A 20,399-nucleotide genomic window follows, 5' to 3' on the forward strand; every position below is an offset into this window, starting at 1 on the left:
GCTGTAGGATAACCTTGCTATTTGTCTTTTCCAACACTTCTACATTCATCCATATTTCCTTGTCTGCTTCTTTCCAGGTGAAAAGTACCTGAAATGGGTGAAAGATTTTGTTTCCAAAAACAAAAGCATGTGCGTTCACCTGAAGAAGCCAAGTGGTGCTGACCTGTGGATAGAAGAGCTTGAGAACACCAAATACAACGGGGATGATGATGAAGTTAACGCCTGGGGAAAATTCTACCTTCCCGAGATTGTAAAAATGCAGGTTATTGGTGTGGTAAAGGGCACCTCATGTCCATGTGACGAGCTTGTGCTGATGACGCGTGAGGACAAAAAGCTGTACGGCTATGACGGAGAGGAGCTGCATCTGGTGGCTTCCAGTTTCCTGGAACTATGTGACAAAACGATAGAGTATCCAGCATCCAAGCGCTACTACAATGGAGAGGCCTTCAAAGATATGGTGAGAAGTTAGACTGCTAAGAATAAGACTGGGGATGCCTAGTGTTAGAGATCAATCACCTGAGCTTTTCTTTGTATTGTTGTGTGTTCTGTTTAGACTGAGGAGGACTGGAAAAAAGTTAAGATGAGTGATGTGGGGAGGAAACTGCAGGAAGAACATAAAAAGCTGGTAAATGAAACCCAGTCAGCGTTCGTCAGCCTAATATCATAGGTGGGTATTGGAGCTGAGTATCATCACTGATTTCTAGAACCTAGAATTAAGTAAATTATAGTTGGGATCATAATAAGAAAACATGTGTTTTTATTTTCTGTGTACCCTGGGTACAGACCAGTATAAACATGGGATTCTTCCCAATAAATGCTGTCTGATAATGCTTCACATTGCATTAAACACTAGATATGTAAGCAAACAAACAAAAACCCATAGAAGCCAGTTTTAATTATTAAATGTGACAATTACATGGAGATGGAAAGTAAACATGCTTATACACGTCTCTGTGATTACAGAAAATCCACACAGATGCTGTCAGAGCAGAGAATCTTTGATTTATCAGAATGATGAATGCAAATGATTTCATGAAATCTCACTCTTGTTCTGGGTTGTAAAATTCACCTGTCCAGTTAAACCGAATCCTTTGCAACACGGTTCTAAGAACCCTACCAACCTCATCCTCAGCTCTCTGCCTGTTGTCCTTTTCAGCTGAGTATTCATCCACATGTGTTTCAACTTCTCTCTCATTTTCAAGCAAATTGCTCAGGCTCTCAGCTTCAGCACAGTTACCATATGGCCACTCTCTGAGGTCTTCTGTGTTCAAGCCAAACAAATTCTTACATGATCTGCAAGGCTTCATTCTGGCACCATCACGGAGACAAAAAGCCTCACACCTGATATTTCCAGGTACTTCAATTGTTCCATCAAAGTAATCTTTCTGGACTGTGTTTGGATAATAGGTCATCACCGCACCAGATACATATTTATGCCATTTGCTAAGACAGGAGGCAGCAATCATAATTTTCCCAGCGTTAGGACCTTTGGTGGACATGGAGACTCCGCAGTACCTTTCTGATTTGTTGGTTTGGGATTTTTGAGAAATGCAGATGGTGGACGAGACGAAAGCTGTTTTTTTATTATTCTCTTCTAAGTCCAAGTCTGTGAGGAGATCTTGCAGACTCTGCTTTATTTGCTCTTCATTCTCTGAGTTATTTTGCAGGACGATCTGAAAACAGTTACAGATCTGGTCAAAGTGTTGCACCTGATTATATAGTTGTTTTTAATAGAAAGTTGATCAACATGTTTGTTTCGCTGCTTGACTTGTTTAACTATGCAGGACCATTGGATGCTTTTGATTTAGACATTTTAAGATAGGGGGTGAAACAAGTCACAAAAATCTATTTAATTTTAAATCAATAAGCAAAAATCCATCTTTGTTCTCACTAATTTATAATTAAATTTGCTAATTGACCTTTTTTTTTCTATTTTGCTATGCCGGGCTGTCAAAACACGCTGAATTTAGAGTCTTTGAGCTTAACAGATCCAGCAGCTACACAGTGACAGCATCATATACGCCTTGAAGACTGTAAGCATCTCCAATAATGAGTCTGTTAGACATTATTTAGAACTAACAAATTCTGAAGCAAGTCTCCAGCTCTCCTGCAGTCTCTGTGTTTGGTGGAGAAGTATAGCTAGAAGCATATGTTGAAGTATAAGGTACAGTATGGATTTTCTTTGGATTTCTCAGTAAAAAAGCACTTTGCATTATACTTTCCTAAAAACTGGAAGTTTGTCAGATTGACTGACAATGTGAGAAGAGTTATCTTACCATGTCGAGCACCAGAGGAGGAGCCAGACATTTGAAACACCCGGGGCTTAGCCCTAAAGGGTAGTATGCATGTGGGATTTTTTTTTTTTTTTTGAGGGGGGGGGTGTAGAAATGACTGAAAGATTAATAGGCTCTGTTTTGAGTTTTGTTCAAAAAAGAATGACTTCATATAGGGAAATATATATATCACACATGCAGGACACCTTAAACTAGTTTTTTAATTGAGCAGCAAGACAGAACGAAGTCGGGGCTGTATCAAGACACAGGGACTAAACCCCAATTCAACCAGACCCAGAACTGATCCAGAATTAAAACAGCACTAAAAATCATCATAGACCTGCACTACACTTATTTATTTAATTCTACCAAAGTACAATATTTAGATTGAGAAAAGTTTATATAATTATTTAGCCTTGTTGTGCAAACAAGCCTGCAGAACTTAATAAATATAGAATTTGAAAAATAGCAAACCTAAAAAGAAACACTAGGTACGAGATACATGAGGACCTGTGATACGGTGATACTTTTAGTAAGCAACCATTTGACTAACATGTGTGTCTCACCTGCTCTTGTTCATCTCTGTTCCTCTCTCTCCCTCTTTGTGCTGACAATCATCAAATATACAGTTGAAACCAGATATTTACAAACTCTTCAGATCAAAACACAAACACTTTTTTTAATTGTAACATCAAATCAGACTAAATGTTTATTTTTTTAGATTGATAAATATAAAAACATATTTGTTAACTTTAAGAGTAAAGAGAGAAACTGTCTGTGTTTTTTAATTGCAAATGGCACCAAATTGTATTCAAACTTGAGCCACACTTATGGAGCTCCACAGTTCTGTTCCTGGTGTTTTGTTGACATCTCCTGATGTTCCCATGTCACAGAAACAGGCTGTGTTTTGCCTTATATGCATCCACAGCTGTGCCACCAATTTACTCACATGGACTCTACTAACCTATCAGAAGCTTCTTCAGCTCAGAATGGAATCGTCTGCAGTTTTCTTATTAATTAACAATAAACTTAGTGTACATGTACTCCTAAATTTGATGAAAGTGATAAAAATAGACAGCTCTGTCTCTCTTTATTCTGACATTTAACTAATTCAAAATATATTTCAATATTTATCTAAAACTAAAGTTTATCTAAATTGATGTTGTACAGTAAAAATGTTTTATGTTTTCTCCCTAAAGTGTAAATATCTGGTTACAAATGTGAATATCCTGCTGTGTACTGAAATCCCTCTTGTTTTGCATAGAAATATACTGAACAACATACAAAGCATAATATATAAAATAACATTTACCTGAGTTTTTTCTTTGAAAGAACCCTCTAATGTCCATTCTTATATTTCAGTACATAACTGAAACCGATTTAGTCGGGGAGGGTAAGAACTGAAAATATGAAATAAACACACGTAAGCTAAGACTCTAAAAAATAGCATTTGTTCGGCTTTTCATTTCGCCATTTGTTGATTCACTTGAAGAGCGAGTAACGTAATATTGGTCAAGTGATCAGTTTCATATCAATCTTTCGTGATTCACCGTCATATTTACATTATTTGTATGGTACGAATGATTTGCTTTGGTACCTGCTCAAACTTAAGCTCTCCTTAGTATGGCTAGCTCCGTTTCTCCAACAGCGCACTGACGGGCAGCAGCTGCCCCGCCCCCTCGCTCAGTCGCTTAGTGCCTGAGCTTGGATCATACCAATATCAGGGGGGGATTCACGCACAGTCGTAAATTCCCACAGTGTGCACTATGTGCTTTGAATATTGTGTGTACTTTTTGTTTTATACAGTTGTCAGCCAGGCATCTAACTATGAAAAAATTACACTCCAAAATACCCCGGGCTTCTGACAAAACAACCCGGGCTTAAGCCCCGTAAGCCACCCCCACGCTCCGCCCCTGTCGAGCACACAGGAGAAGGGACTTCGCCTGGGAAGCTGAGTCGAATACAACTTAAAAGGCCTGGGATATCTTCTCATTAAAGAACCCAAAACAAAAGGATTAGGGAAGATTTCTTCTGGAGAAAAGGGGATGTTGTTGATTTTGCCCAGAAACAACATGCTGTGAAGGATCTGTTGAGTGAAAACATATTTGCTTATTGTTAGTAGTGATAAACAGGACTGTCTTAAAAGTGTCAAAGGTAACACACCTCACCCACCAAGTGTTGACTTCCCGGAGTCATGTAAGAGCCCCGAACCATCCTCTTGGTAATCTTGTAGGCATTAGTTTTGAACCTCCTTTGAGAAATTGTTGTCTTCTAAAATGATAATGATCGAGCAGTTAGGGATTTAAAAACACAGGAGATCTGATAACTTTGGCTACAGCAGAGTCTGCAGACATACCTATTTTGCTCTTGGTCGGCCTATTTTAAACATGAGAGACAACATAGTTAGTGAAATGTTGATAACATACAATGACTATCATTGGTGGCTGAAAAGATGCCAGGTAACAAGTGAAAAGCTGCTACTTACCATCGCCACAGTCTAAGAATGAAACAGGAAACACTGAGCGAGTTGCCTCCATCTTAAAGCTGTTGATCATGTGATTTAAAGGAAAGCCACACCCAGCTCTTTCCTGGAATTTTACTCGACTGTAGAAAACTGCTCCATTTGCCCCGCCCACCCATGATCTTTAATATCTACCAAAAACAACCTTTTGGTTGTCAGTAACCAGCCGATCGTTTTCGCGATTAAAAAATGACTTTGTGCGGCGGCGTTCCCACCGCGAGCAGAACTCCGGCTCAAAAACCGCTGTTTTTGAACACTTTTATTTACTTAAGCACTTTAATGGGCTTACTTTGAAACAAAGTGCGATTGAATGATTATTGTTATGTGTTGCCTTGAATTCGGCTATGCTGCCTGTTAGACAGCTGTTTTCCTTTATTGTTGTTTTTGTATTGTTTGTAGCGAACGCTACTGGAATGTATAGATTAAGCTACGTAGCCAAGATAATTAATAATTTAACTGTTGTACATTGGTTGATGATGATTTGCATTGTTACATAGGCTTGCAGAAAAATATATTTGTTTACCGGTAAACTGAATCGAACTTGATGTGCTAATGGACGTTTTTCTGACCTACAGGTCAGGTTTTGTTCCCTCCCTTTGAATTAATCTTCTTCATATTGAAGTGGCGAGCCGGTAGGACCATTCTTTGTTTCCCCTCTTTCCCCCACTTAGCCGTCTTTGGATTACGGGCATATTTCCCCATTTGTATGAAGCTGGACTCTAAGGAGGAATACCTTAAAAGTGAACTTTAAAAAGAAGAGGACCAAAAAGGACTTTTGCACAGAAAGATCACAGCATTGATTTATTATTTAATTGTGGGCATTTATGTTGTGTGTTGTGTTAATTATTTTGTTCCATTTCCCCTGTCCTCCATTTATTCAATATATTTTTGGTACAAGATATTGCAGTCTTTGGTCTCATCATTCACACCATCTAGGCTCCATAAAGAACTATTTCTTCTGCGCGTCAGTCAGTAAACTCATCCATTGAAATAAACTAGTCCTTAAATAACTTTGAGTTACACAGTGGCAAATGTAATAGAGAAAGACACAGGGCCACCTGAAATCTGTCGTCCTATCTGATTCAAAACCAACATGTAGGAGAATCTGGAATCTTTGATTTTGAGTTAAAAATAAAATATGGGTAAAATGCAGAAATGTTTTTACTAACATGTACTAACAGAGACTTGGAGGAGAGAGACCTAATGTTTAATAATCCACATTTCACTGTTTTACTCTTTGGTTCAGATGTGGATACTGTATTGTTCTTTCTTTGTGATTGTTTATGTTTAAGTTGTTTGTTGCTGGTTTTTAGTTTGTTTTTTGTCTGTTTGGAAGCTGACACAGTCTCTATGGAGATGGGTTTTTGGGGGGTAGCAGGAGGAGAGAAGCTGCAGAGAGGCGTGTAAGACTGCAACTCTGCTTCCTGGTCCCAACTCTGGATAGTCATATTTTGGGGGGTTTAATAAACTACTACTCCATGATGTAAAGCTGAAGTATTACACAGCTTTATGAACCTCCTGTTATCCTGGTAGACGAGTACAGCAATAAATCTTTTACTTGAACATCTTCTGGCTCCAATAAGCTTTGAAATGTGACCATGAAGTTAGAGACACACTGACTGAAACCCACAGCTGTGACTGTGGATCACATCCACACACAGTGTAGCTGCTGTCTCTGTGTGAGGTCTGTGTATATATGTACATATTTATGCTTATATTCATATTCTCTTATTCCCCTTTATTTGATATCCTAATTCTGTGCTGTGTAAAAGTTTGTCGGTGTTCTGCTGCTACAAACTGGATTTCCTGGAGGATAAACATGAGGGATTCATAAAGTTCTATCTCTCTGTTAAAATCCCCCAAAATAAATGAAATGTGAATTTCAGGCAGACGTGTTTTTAAAAGAGTCTCTTTAATGGAAAAATGTGTTTTTAAAACCAGCCAATAGGAGCGTCTGTGGATATCAGCTGAGGCTGAACTCAGGAACACCATCACATATAAATACACAGAATTAAATCACTAGATAAAAGACGTCATTAAATAAGGATCAAATCAACATGTTAGAGGTCAAAGGTCAGTCAGAAGAGGTGTGGTTAAACACTGGCAGTGCAGCGACCTAATGCAATTTGGTTACCGCCACGGGAAAAGCCCCGCCCCCTCTGAGCCTCCGCTGTGTCCTCAGCACATCCAGGAGCAGCAGGTCAGAGGGGGCGGGGCCATGTCAGGACTTATTTTAAGTAAAATTTAAAGTGGAGCGACGGCAGGAGTCACACAGCAGTAACCAGCTCTGTCTGCCAGGGTCAAAGGTCAAACAAGTCCTGCAGCTGACCCACACACAGACTTACACTGATCCACAGAGAGTGATGAATCCACACATCACTCGGCTGGAGGAAGCTGGGTTTTGTTAGATTATAATATTATTTTATGCCATGTTATACCCCTAATTAAAGATTGTGAATTATTATGTAGTTTTAGTTTGCATTATTCTCCTGAATTAGAAGAAGCTGATAACTATTACATTAGTTAAACTGATGTGCATTATATTAAACTGCTGACTTATTGTGAATGAATGATATTGTTTTATGATGCATTATACTGCTGAGTTATAAGAAATACTGTTTGCAGAAAGTCATCGCCTTATTTGTCTGATTAGAAGAGAACATGCTGGAGTTTTCTGCCCCATCTCAGCAGGAGCAGATAAACAGGGAGCCAAGGTCGTAGCTTAGGCGCTGTGTGAGAGAAAGCATGTGAATGTTTAGGCTTTTATGATAAGGTGGAGGCACCAGAGGCTATAAGAGTTTGATCAATGCTCCACCATTTTGAGATCAGAGGCTGTCTGCATCAGTGTCCATCTCCCACGTGTGTGACTATTAAAATCATCGTTTGACTCAACCCGACCGGACCAGTGTTGTTATTGTGGTTTTTCTCTTGTCTCCATCCCCAATATTTTGAACTCATAACATTTTCCACACCGTCCAATCAGAAACCAGTGTTGACGCTGAGACCCGTCTCTGTAACAGGAAGTCCATGAACAGGCAGACCCTCTGCAGCAGGCTGACCTGTGACCTCTGAGACAGAGGGAGGAGTTTGTGTCAGCAGGGGGCGCTGCAGCATCGCCTGAGAGCTTTAAGAACAACAGCAATAAACAGGAAGTGAAAGTCACACTTCTGTTGGTGTGCGTTATCAGCAGACCCCACCCTCTGCAGGAAGCTGAGATAAGAAGCAGCCAATCACAGAGCAGAGAGCATGTGACTTCCTGTTCCTGCTGTTACTGTGACAACAGCTCCTGGGACAGAGAGCAGCTTTCTAAAGAGGAAAGATGCTGCTGTCACCCCCGGGTGTCATGTGACCCACCTGATGTACCGATTTAAGACTGTAAGAACAATAATAACAACATGTTTTAGTCAGGTGATCCATGCAGAGCAGATCCATGTGACCAAACACAGCTGGATCACATGTTTCCTCTCCTGGAAACAGAAAGCCTTCATGTATAAAGGCTCATGTACCCACTGAGCCCTGCTCTCAGATCTGTGAGGCTTTAACAAACAACAGTTTAAAGTCATGTTTAGCATCTTCTGTCAGTGTGGAAGGTCACACACTTTCCTGAGTGTTGAACCCTGAACTACTAGCTGTTCATGTCAGCCTGGACATAAATACAGACCTGCCTGCTGTCATAGACCCCAGCACTCACATGTTACTTATAAGTGACTCATATGTATGCATGTATATATTGTGTATATTGTGCTATTTCTTACTTAGTGTGTTGTGTCTTTGTTCCTGTTTGTGCTGCAGCACTGTAACCTAAATAATTTCCCCTGGGATCAAAAAAGTATTCTGATTGTGATTAAATGAAAGCAGTCAGAGCAGAGGACGGTGATGTAAGGAATGGGATTTTAATCAGCCAGTCTCCTTTAACTCTCAGCATCACAAAGTAATGTGGTAACATCTGGACTGATGTGTTTACTGTCAGCTAGTTTAAATGCTGTAGGCTGCAGCCGCTGCTCTAACACTATAACTGTAACAGGGCTCAGTGCTGCTTCTAACAGTCTGAGCTGCTTCAGGCTTTATTTGTGAGGAGCACAGCAGCTTACAAACACGTGGCTGGGCCTGGACCCAAAGGAGTGTTTGTTAAAGCCTGCAGTGAATCCAGCAGCAGAATGATGGAAATGCAACACAGCAATGATGAAGAGGAGCAGCATTAAAGCCAAAGTCCAGTTCATACAGTTAGGTCCATAAATCAAATAAGGGAAAATAAAATGTTGTTGGATGCACCTGTCTGCACCCTTAATGCTCTCTGGTCGCTATGGTAACGCGTAAACATTTCTTTCAAAATAAGACACACGACTACAACACGGGAAAAGACCCAGGGAAACGAAGTTAACGATAAAAACCCTGAAAACCATTGTTGGATTTATATTTTATCATTGTCATTGTTATTGGGGAATATCTAACCATATATGCTCAGAGGTGTAGAACCAATTGTGTAATGATAGTAGTCTTTAAAGACTTTGTGTGACTCCAGAGTGTTCTGGCATTCACACCCACGTCCTGGGATCATGGGAGAGGTGCTACCTTCTTATTGTTTTGTGGTAGGATGTCTGTTTTAGTCTAAGTGCCTTTTGTTTAGATGAACCGCTGGACTTCCAGACCAGCAGGTTTAGGGAAGTCGTTTATGGGGTCACACTCTGACTCCACACACACACACACACACACACACACACACACACACACACACACACACACACACACACACACACACACACCTACATAACATACAGACTGGTACCTTTGTTCACGTGTATGTTCATGTAACCTCAATAAAAGAACAGTGTTACGAGGGAACGGACGAGAGCGACTGTGGTCAAGCGAAGGAACGGCATTGGTCCAGTTCTCTCCCGTGCACGAGAAACATAAAGAACTACTCGTGTCTTGCTTTGCTGTGTAGCTGGATTGAACGATCCAGCGAACAGGTTTATGCTACAAACCTATCAACCATCAATTTCACACCGAGCCTCGACTCTCACGGCCCGGTACCAAACGACTCACGGACCGGTCCGTGACCCGGGGGTTGGGAACCGCTGAGTTAACGCATGAGTAGTTCGGGGCTGCACGTCATTTTCATTGTTAATATCTTTGTGAAAAGCACATTGATGTGAAAATCTTCATGAGAGTCAGAGGCCCTACAACACGATTAAAGATTCATTCAAAAGAAAATCACAAGTTATTATCATCTTCAGAACATTTCATTAAACATTAGAGACAGACTGCTGAGTACATCTCATCTCTATCCAAACAACCTACAGTCCACAAACACATCATGAACCAGTGCTCTGGGCTGTGGTCTGTCCCCAGTTACATGGATCAGCTGGTTCCCTGGAGGTGACTGCTGCTGTGGTTTGGAGCGGATGAATAAACCTGAACTGAATCAGGTGTCCAGTTACTTTTGGTCCCTTTAAACCAGGCTGTCACATGTTCAGGATGTGAAACTCCTCCTCCTCCGTGAAAACGGGTGTGGGTCACAATCAGCCAAGGTCTTGGGTGAACCCATTGTGAGATCTAGCCCCACGCTATCATGTGATTTCCTGTGATCAAATGTCCCAGGATGTGAGTGGGCGTTGTTAAGGTTCAAAATTGAGGAGGGAGAGTACAAACCACTCTTGGTCCAGAAGCTCTTGGTCAAACAATGATTTTAATGAACACACGTGTGGGAAGACACTCTGTACGCAGACAGCCAGTAGTCCTCGACTTAATCAAAGCATGAACAGATATTTTATAGCATCAGGGTTTGATTTACTGACGCCCCTTCATGCGTCACAGATACATTTTATACATAGATCAGACTTTTAACCCAGAAGATCATCTTCTATTTTCATGGCTGGCCCTTCCTGTCTACCTTTCAGTTCTTGTCTTGTTCCTCTTTCTTGCCGAGACAACAAGGAACGGTTCCTCTTTTACCGAGACACTTTTGCAGTTACAGCCAGACATGAGTAACCTCTTCTCTAAATAAATCTAACTAATATGTGTGTGTGTGTGTGTTGACCTCACATGCTCTCTGTGTCACCTGTTGCACTTCTGACCTTTCACCAGAACGGAGGCTCACTGAGACTATGTGTATGTCTTCTACTAAATAAATGTTTTAATCAAGAACCTCTACTAAACATAATAACTGTGTGCATAAGCATCTTAAGGCCTTCTTAAAGCTATCTGTTACATTGTTAAAGCAATGATCATTTTGAATAACCTAGTAATTCAAATGACCTCGTCTGGCCTGCTCCTCAAAATAACTATCTGCTTTCACTTCTGCATACAACTTCCTGTCAGCCTGCAACTCAGTCTTTCTGAAAGAGACACTGTTTAACCCCTGAATGCAATATAAACTCCAGATTATATTATTAATGCAATGGTAATGATGACAATTATTTAACAATAGCAGTAAAATAATTTCCCTGCTCCACAGCGTTAAGACGTCCATGTCCCTCATCAAGCAACTTAAAGAAGTCCAGACGCTTTTCTTTCCAAGCTCCTTCAACAACATCATTCATAGAACAACTTCCAGCTTCTTTTGCTCGGCTACAGTTTGGATGGATTTGCAGATGCAACAAGACTAAAATGGTTAGGGTCAGGAGGTCAAAGGTCAGAGCTCCTGTGGGTCTGAGGGCGGCCTCACGCTGGAGAAGGATGAAGGAGTCTGACCTGAGCCAGTGTTTGACATGAACACATCAGCACTGCTGTCAGTGAGCCTAACGACAGCCGTTAGCATCATTTCAGTGTTTCAGTCATAAAAACACTTCCTGTCTCTGTGGTGGTTACAGTGACATCATGCAGTTTGTGCTTTGACCTCCAGAGGGCGACAAATCAGCACAGACAGAGAGCTCCATTCAAACTTTGCTGCCATCAGGAATAATTCTTCAAATATAATCATCAGTGTTTGAGCAGTTATGATATCAGGGACAATCTAGACATGTGTGACAATACTGAACATGTCACATGACACACCTCAAACATCATGTGATCCACTCTCAGTCTGCACTTTCATTCATGACTTCAACAGGTTGAAATGAGCTTTGAAGAAACATTCAGTGAAATAAATCTTTCATGGATTCATGTGAGCAGCAGATGAACTTTGTACCAACAACATCTTCAATAACAGAGTCTGAATGAAGCTCAGGTGTTGATGCTGCTCACTGATTGGACGCTTGGTTTCAGCTCTGCTCTCAGTCTTTACTGCACAGGTGAAGGTAGAAAGTGTGACTGGATCTATAGACTGGAAACAGAGAAACATGCTGAACATTTGAAGCTTTGCAGCAGAAATGTTCATGTTACAAATACAGCAGAGCTGATCTGGGATCAGTGTGTTCACACCTGCAGCTACAACAAGGTTTCATGTCTCCACACGTCAGCATGTGAACTTTACTCTGACTCAGTCTGAGCAGTCAGACGGCATATTTTTAAAGTTAACACATCAGCACACACAGAGCTGAGCCCCTCCCACCTGTGCTGAGTTTCAGGTGGAGTCCCGCCTCCTTCCAGGAAGCAGCTCACCTGTGTGTCCGTGTTTAGTGTCCAGGTGTGGAGTGGAGCTTGTTGTTGGTGTGTGAAGAAACTGTAAGTTTGCTTTGTTTCCTCCTTTAACAGTTTGTCTTTAGGAACTTTACTGTTTGTTCAGCTCGTGTTTGATTTCTTCACACAACAAACTGTGTGTGTTTGTATTTCCGGTCTCTCCATTAAAGTCAGTGTGTAATGTTTCCTGGCTAACATCAGCTGTGTGCAGCTTAGTTCAGCACAAATCTGCCGCTCCATAGTTCACGGTAACGGACTCACAGCTGGACCAACGAGGCCGAGTGTGTCCGCCACTCTGAGCTACGTTCGTGTTTGTGTACTTGTAGTTTGTACTTTGAGTTCACTCAGAGCCCACAGAGGACGCAGCGTACGTGATGACGTCACAGCCCTTTACCTCCTTTACTGTCACTGTGATTAATATTTACACAGGAGACACCTGCAGAGCTCTGACGCTAAGCTAGCACACAGCATGCTAACGCTAAGCTAACACTAAGCTAAAGCTAAGCTAACACTAAGCTAACACTAAGAGTTCTTACAGACACGAGTTAAAAAGCTGCTTTTAGTGTGTGATCAGAGTCCAGGACTGAGAGCAGCAGCAGAGCTGATGGATGATGAATTACTGGATGGAAGAAGCTTCTCATTAGCAGTGAATCAGTGTGTGTGCAGTTCTCTGCAAACTCAGCAGGAAGAATTAGTGTGAAGCTTTAACTCTGCTGATCCTCTTTGAATCCTGGATCAGCTGAAATGTTTAAAATGTTGTTCACACGTGTTGGACTGACTGAAGCTTCCAGTCACAGTGAATCAGTGTGTGTCAGTGAATGCATCGTGTGTGCTTCAGGCTCCATCTAGTGGACTGATAGCAGAGCAGCTGATGGCAGCTTCCTCTGCCTCACACTGCTGTCTGACTGCATCCAGCTGACACTGAGATGAAGCAGGAAAGAAGCAGCTGATATTTGGACAGCACACATGATGAAAGGAGGATTTCAGCTGATGTGCACATGAATGATTTGTGTTTCCTCTGCAGGTAGAAAGTGTGTGTGAGCTGAATTGAGCAGCATGGATCAGTGTGAGGACAGAGAGGAGGGAGTCCCTCCCTCTAAAAGCACTCTGTGTGGGGAACATGAGAGCCAGACCAAAGCTCAGAGGTGAGATGACCATCTCTAACTGTCCATGACTCTTCTCCATGTCACAGCTCAGCACTCACATCACTGCTGCATCATTATTCACAGGAACCAGCCTGGACCTCCACCCAGCTCTGTGTCCTCTAAGAGCAAACGGGTGAAGCATTTCTTTCGTAATTTAGGGCAAAAAAAGTCATCTGACGAAAAGTAAGTTCATGTCAGTATTAAAATGTTTGAAATTTTAATCAGCTTTTACTATCTAACAATTTATACTTTATTTATACTTTATCCATGACTCTTCTCCATGTCACAGCTCAGCACTCACATCACTGCTCCATCATTATTCACAGGAACCAGCCTGGACCTCCACCCAGCTCTGTGTCCTTACAGAGTGACTGGTCTAAAGATCTTCCCATTGGTTTTAAATCCCAGCCTGTGTCTGCTGCAGAGAGGTGAGCTGTTAGCAACATGAACTCTTTGATTAAACTGCTTGATGTTGTTGGATATAAACTACAAACACGTCGTTCCCTCAGTCCCATTTAAACTGTCTTTTAAAACAAGCCTTTGGTTTCTAAACAACTGAAAACCCACTTCAGCAAACAGGAAGTGATCAGAGCGTCCGTCCACTTCCTGTCAGGCCCTGCAAACATTTCATATTGAAGAAAAGTCGTTGATATCTCACATTTTTACTCCACCACATTCAACCATTTTGACATTTTACAGCATGAAACTCTTGTCACATGACTCCTGTTATGTTATAGAGTCATGTGACCACCAGGGAGGGATTTGTATGGATGAAACACATTCAAATCAATCTGATTCATCAATGGAAACATTTTTGGTGTAAATGCAGCAACACTGAAAACGCTGAAGATAAAAACACAACAGATGAAATATGAACAAATCGAGGCTTTGAATACACGTGTGTGTGTTTGAGACACAGAGATAAATGGATTGTGTGTCTGTCCTATTGCTGCATGAGGGTTTTATTGTAGATTTTGTGCGTGTACACTTTTGACCACGAAGGTGTTGAAAGGGCGTAAAACAGTTGGAGGCACCAGAGTGAACACTAGTGCTGTCAGTAGATTAAAACATGACTAATTAATGACACAATCTTCTGTCATTAATCCTGATTAATCACAATTACTTGATCAATAGCTGCAGTTACATTTTTCCAACTTTATATTTAAGCCTGTAACAGACGTTTACACCATATAATGAAGTCAATGCAGAATAAACACAAAGAATGTTAAACGCTTCAATTCAAAGAGACTTTGAATAGTTTTCAGTCTTTAACTCAGCTTCTCTGCTGTAAATACAACTTTGTAACAAACATATATACTAAAAGCTAAGTGTGCACTAATATATAATAATATATAATCTATATTACTGCTGTTAATGAAAATGTTTAATCAGACTCATCACAGGGTTACTGTGGATTAATTTGAATTAATCACCATTAAACATAATTTTTAATGTAAACGAATCAAAGTTCATTTCATGAGCAAACAGACTCGAGAGAAAAGGGCAAATTTACACACTTAACATGTTTATTGAACATGTAAACATTGATTAACCTCCTGAATGAGCCGACCCCCCCCAGGGACAGTCCTGCATGCTAATGATGGGCTCTGCTCTGTACCTGCAGGATTCTGTCAGCCACAAACTCCTCAGCTGATCCTGAATCTGAGCCCATCTGTCAAACAATCATTTTCTTCACAGGTCTGTGGAGGTGGCACTGATCCTGCAGCAGTCTAACACTCTCTGTCACTCTTCTTCAAGTCTTTGACACGAGGAACCAAAACTATGTTATTAACAACACTAACAGGTCTGCAGTTTGTCCACTTGGCAGTTGTGTCATCAGTGCTTTGCATTGTTGTGATATTTTAAGCTGGAAGTGCTTCGGTGAAAAGAAAATTCCTTCTGTCACGATGTGCAGAATCCTTCATGTTGGTCGGCTGGTCCGTCTTGTTATTTTTTTAATGCTCAAACTTTCCATCGAGAGGTCAGTGTGTGTTTGTCATCTTCCATATTGAGCTGATTGGTTCAGCTGCCGTCACTAACAGATGTGCTGCACATCTGCACGTGTGCAAAGGTAACTCTACTCGGACAAACTGCCCGAAGTGCGTTGATAGAAACATTTCAGGGATTTTGAGTTGTTCTGCTCTCCAGATGTGTCGTGTTAAAGGTTTTTATCATGTTAATCATGATAACAGATGAACCCCTAACCCTAACCCTACATGTTAATTTTGACAGCAGTGGTAAATCCTTTTTAATGTTCTTCTGTCAGATCATTGATTAGACTCGACTCCAAATACGAGACTCGGAAAACTCAAATGAAAACTCAAATCAAAGCAATGAGAAAAGGACTTCTTGTGTTAGAATGAAAACATGTGGAAGTGGTCAGGTTTCAAACACTCAATGAATCTACTGCACAGTTACATTCAGGGACCTTTGGCCTCCTGAGAGCATTAGTTGATGGTTCATCACAGTTTTCTCAAAGTTTCCTCTGAGCTTCTGCAGCATCATCACTTCCATCACTGATGAAAGAAAGTTCATAGAAAACAGAAAATATATCTTCAGAATCTGAGAGTCTAAAACTTGACAGACTTGATTCAGATGAAGTTATTTGAGCAGAAACTCCTGGATCTTTATCCTGTGTTGATCTAATCCTTCATGGTTCCTCCACAGAGTGGAGCAGCAGAGCTCAGAGGTTCCCAGTGGTCAGTCTGCCCAGCAGCATCAAACACAGCTGGACTCCATATTTATGGTCTGTACATGTACAACAACTACTTTATTATTAATAATAATGCATTTATTTATAGGTCCCTTTCAGAACACCAAGGACTCTGTGGACTAAATGACCAAAAGAAACAAACTTTGAAATCAGACGGTGCAAATGTGATCACAGGGAAACGTTTTAAACATCGAGGCTTTAAACAGAAACCAAAGTGAAACAGTTTGTAGTCGAGATCAGTGGGAATGAAGCTGAATAACTGTTTCTTCAATAACTTTGAGCTCTTAAAAAACAAAAACTAGCTGAAAGTCTGGCTGCTCTTATGAAAAGTACAGAGAAATTATGGGTCGCTCAACACTTGTGCACAATATAAGAGTTTAAATAAATCTAAAGAATAACTCAAAATCCTACAATCATACTGATAAAGTCATCTACAGCTAACTATCCAAGTGGATTTGTTTAAGACAGCTCCATCTGCTGGTGGCCCTCTGCAGGTGCATGAAAGGGGCGTGTTTATAGTGAAAGTAGTAGAGAAAGTAAACCCCACGGGAAGGAGGAGGACTCTCAGCGGCTTCCAGCTCATATTCAGACATTTGACTTCTTACTGAAAGCAGCAAGTTTGAGTGTCTGTACCTTAGTTAGAAGAGATAACATGGTCATAGTAATTAGAGTTGATTGAGCAATGCTGTCCTTGTAATGTAGTTTATGATTTTTATGGACAAGTCCAGTTTTTCTGTAGAGCCTCTCAAGTTGGTGACAGCAGCAGTGGAAGTTCACGTGTAAACCAGAGCAGCAAATCAGGTCCAAATGTGTTGTTCACAGTGAGTGGGATCATCATTGGCTGCTATGTTAACCTCCTGCAGCAGGATGTCTTTGGTCAGAGAATGGATAGATCACTAAGTCATTGTTGAGTTTAGGGAGACAGTAGACAGTTGGAGGAGGTTCAGCCAGTTGACACACAGTAGATAAAATAACTGAAGGCAGGAGCAGACACCTGTATGACTTTCCACCTCTCACATAGATTATTGTCCCTGGGCAGCGCCACAGGGCTGGTAGATGTAAACAAAGCTGGAGGAGAGGATTTATTCATCTGAGAAAAGTCACAGAGTTGTGTCTTGATGCTCAATCATCCAGGTACGTAAATCCCAAAAAGCTTGATTCTGTTCATCTGGATGTTTTCAGAGGGAGAAACGTTTCATCATCATCAGGTGACTTCTTCAGTCTCAGCTGACTGCAGGTTTCAATCTCATAAACAGGACATTTGTATGACTGAAACCAGCCCACTGAAGGAACAATGGGCTGGGAGGTCAGTTCATTGATCATTGGTACGCATATTGTCAGGACCATTGATCAATGGTTGTTGATCAATGGTCATGAGTCCAGTTCACAGAGAGCTGGGGAATGGCTGCAATCACAGCATGTAAGATGGTGACAAATGTACCCTTAGGCCCCTCCTCCATTCAGAGATGGTCTTTTCACATAAATGGCCTCCTTGACTCCGCCCTCAAACCAGCGTTCACATTTACTCAGGACCTTCTTGATGTGAAGTTCTTCTGCTTCGCTGGCTGCTGTGTCTGTGGGGATGGTGTTTGTTCTGTGTTGTTGTGTCCTGATGACGCCCAGTTTGTGCCCCAGTGGATGATGAGAGTCAAACCTTAAATACTGATCTGTATGCGTAAACAGAGTGAACCTTTAAGACCAGTTGTCTGTACGATCAACTCAGTCACCTGAAACATCTCCAAGTTTCTGGCTTTGATTCTCAACCTGTTGGTAGTTCAGCTCTGAACACCAGTGAAATGTTTCTCCCACTGAAATCGCTGCATTCATATGAACAGCATCAACGTTTTGGGATCATGGAGTTGTGGACAAAGTCTCAGTTAATCAGATAAAGTCAAACCTATAATTGGTAAAGAGGTCGTGGATGATATGCCCCTTGATCGTAAAGAAGTGGATGTTGTGTGGACTAAAGTTCAGAGTGGTGGGTCATTCATAAAGTATTCTGTTCCAGCTGCTGGAGGACAACATCATCACTTTTGTGAAGAACGAGCTGAAGAAGATCCAGAAGGCTCTGAATCCAAATAAGCCCCAGTGCTTGGAGTTTCAGAGGGAGGATGATGAGCAGAGGAGAAACAGCAGAGAGGCATTTGTGAAGATCACAGTGGACTTCCTGAGGAGAATGAAGCAGGAGGAGCTGGCTGACCGTCTGCAGAGACGTAAGAGGATTTATCTAAAGATTTAAGCTGCTGGATAAATGAGAGACTTGTGACACCAGTGTGTTCAGTCATTTCTCAGTGGGTCAGAAATTGTCATCAGCATTTTGTAAAATGTGATTGTTAAAGTTGTATTTTTATTATTATTATTCAGAACTTCCAGCTGCTGTTTGTCATCGTAAACTTAAGTCTAAGCTGAAGAAGAAGTTCCAGTGTGTGTTTGAGGGCATCGCTAAAGCAGGAAACCCAACCCTCCTGAATCAGATCTACACAGAGCTCTACATCACAGAGGGAGGGACTGCAGAGGTCAATGATGAACATGAGGTCAGACAGATTGAAACAGCATCCAGGAAACCAGACAGACCAGAAACAACCATCAGACAAGAAGACATCTTTAAAGCCTCACCTGGAAGAGATGAACCAATCAGAACAGTGCTGACAAAGGGAGTGGCTGGCATTGGGAAAACAGTCTTAACACAGAAATACAGCCTGGACTGGGCTGAAGACAAAGCCAACCAGGACATCCAGTTCATATTTCCATTCACTTTCAGAGAGCTGAATGTGCTGAAAGAGGAAAAGTTCAGCTTGGTGGGACTTGTTCATCACTTCTTTACTGAAACCAAAGAAGCAGGAATCTGCAGCTTTGAAGACTTCCAGGTTGTGTTCATCTTTGATGGTCTGGATGAGTGTCGACTTCCTCTGGACTTCCACAAAACTACAATCCTAACTGACCCTAGAAAGTCCACCTCAGTGGATGTGCTGCTGATAAACCTCATCAGGGGGAAACTGCTTCCCTCTGCTCGCCTCTGGATAACCACACGACCTGCAGCAGCCAATCAGATCCCTCCTGTCTGTGTTGGCATGGTGACAGAGGTCAGAGGGTTCACTGACCCACAGAAGGAGGAGTACTTCAGGAAGAGATTCAGAGATGAGGAGCAGGCCAGCAGGATCATCTCCCACATCAAGACATCACGAAGCCTCCACATCATGTGTCACATCCCAGTCTTCTGCTGGATCACTGCTACAGTTCTGGAGGATGTGCTGGAAACCAGAGAGGGAGGACAGCTGCCCAACACCCTGACTGAGATGTACATCCACTTGCTGGTGGTTCAGGCCAAAGTGAAGAAGGTCAAGTATGATGGAGGAGCTGAGACAGATCCACACTGGAGTCCAGAGAGCAGGAAGATGATGGAGTCTCTGGGAAAACTGGCTTTTGATCAGCTGCAGAAAGGAAACCTGATCTTCTATGAATCAGACCTGACAGAGTGTGGCATCGATATCAGAGCAGCCTCAGTGTACTCAGGAGTGTTCACACAGATCTTTAAAGAGGAGAGAGGACTGTACCAGGACAAGGTGTTCTGCTTCATCCATCTGAGTGTTCAGGAGTTTCTGGCTGCTCTTCATGTCCATCTGACCTTCATCAACTCTGGACTCAATCTGCTGGAACAACAACAAACAACCTCCCAGAAGTCTGAAACAGGAGAATCTGCAAAGAAACACTTCTACCAGAGTGCTGTGGACAAGGCCTTACAGAGTCCAAATGGACACCTGGACTTGTTCCTCCGCTTCCTCCTGGGTCTTTCCCTCCAGACCAATCAGACTCTCTTACGAGCCCTGATGACACAAACAGGAAGTAACTCACAGACCAATCAGGAAACAGTCCAGTACATCAAGGAGAAGCTCAGTGAGAATCTGTCTGCAGAGAAAAGCATCAATCTGATCCACTGTCTGAATGAACTGAATGATCGTTCTCTAGTGGAGGAGATCCAACAATACAGGACTTCAGGAAGTCTCTCCACAGGTAAACTGTCTCCTGCTCAGTGCTCAGCTCTGACCTTCATCTTACTGTCATCAGAAGAAGATCTGGATGAGTTTGACTTCAAGAAATACTCTGCTTCAGAGGAGGCTCTTCTGAGGCTGCTGCCAGTGGTCAAAGCCTCCAACAAAGCTCTGTGAGTAAACATGTTGTCATCGCTT

At 41.8% G+C, this 20,399-nt stretch overlaps 2 protein-coding genes across 4 annotated transcripts in view; one reads left to right on the forward strand and one right to left on the reverse strand.

The window, feature by feature from the left end:
• The window catches only part of LOC146577113 (protein NLRC3-like), a 560,242-nt gene that overhangs the window by 180,160 nt on the left and 359,683 nt on the right, over positions 1–20,399 (forward strand). The window contains exons 1-4 of one of the 3 annotated variants that reach the window (XM_085268105.1): positions 13,411–13,499; positions 13,826–13,927; positions 16,167–16,245; positions 18,221–18,425. The exons of 1 other annotated variant lie outside the window; for it this stretch is intronic. In XM_085268105.1, the coding sequence (XP_085124231.1) occupies positions 13,411–13,499; positions 13,826–13,927; positions 16,167–16,245; positions 18,221–18,425 (475 nt within the window). Of the gene's footprint in view, positions 1–13,410; positions 13,500–13,825; positions 13,928–16,166; positions 16,246–18,220; positions 18,426–18,585; positions 20,375–20,399 lie in introns of those variants that run through there. One more of the 3 variants, XM_085268106.1, reaches the window with a different exon arrangement.
• On the reverse strand, positions 876–4,913 carry LOC146577116 (uncharacterized). Its single transcript, XM_085269701.1, has 4 exons — positions 4,851–4,913; positions 4,437–4,544; positions 4,180–4,359; positions 876–1,673 (listed from the first exon to the last, which is right to left on the reverse strand). Exons 1-4 carry the CDS (start codon positions 4,911–4,913, stop codon positions 1,041–1,043), a joined length of 984 nt encoding a protein of 327 aa, XP_085125827.1. The 3' UTR covers positions 876–1,040.

This window comes from Mchenga conophoros, linkage group LG3 (genome assembly GCF_057382185.1).
Source record: "Mchenga conophoros isolate Kocher_MC1m ecotype Shallow Benthic linkage group LG3, M_conophoros_male_GT1.1, whole genome shotgun sequence".
Lineage (NCBI taxonomy): Eukaryota > Metazoa > Chordata > Actinopteri > Cichliformes > Cichlidae > Mchenga > Mchenga conophoros.

What these genes read in the sequence shown, in the direction of transcription:
- LOC146577116 (XM_085269701.1), bottom strand. Translation starts at nt 4,913, where the DNA reads ATGGGTGGGCGGGGCAAATGGAGCAGTTTTCTACAGTCGAGTAAAATT. An exon ending in AAATTCCAGGAAAGAGCTGG is followed by an intron (nt 4,545 to 4,850) that starts GTGTGGCTTTCC and finishes TTATCATTTTAG; the next exon opens with AAGACAACAATTTCTCAAAG. An exon ending in GTGTGCTCGACAGGGGCGGA is followed by an intron (nt 1,674 to 4,179) that starts GCGTGGGGGTGG and finishes AACTGTTTTCAG; the next exon opens with ATCGTCCTGCAAAATAACTC.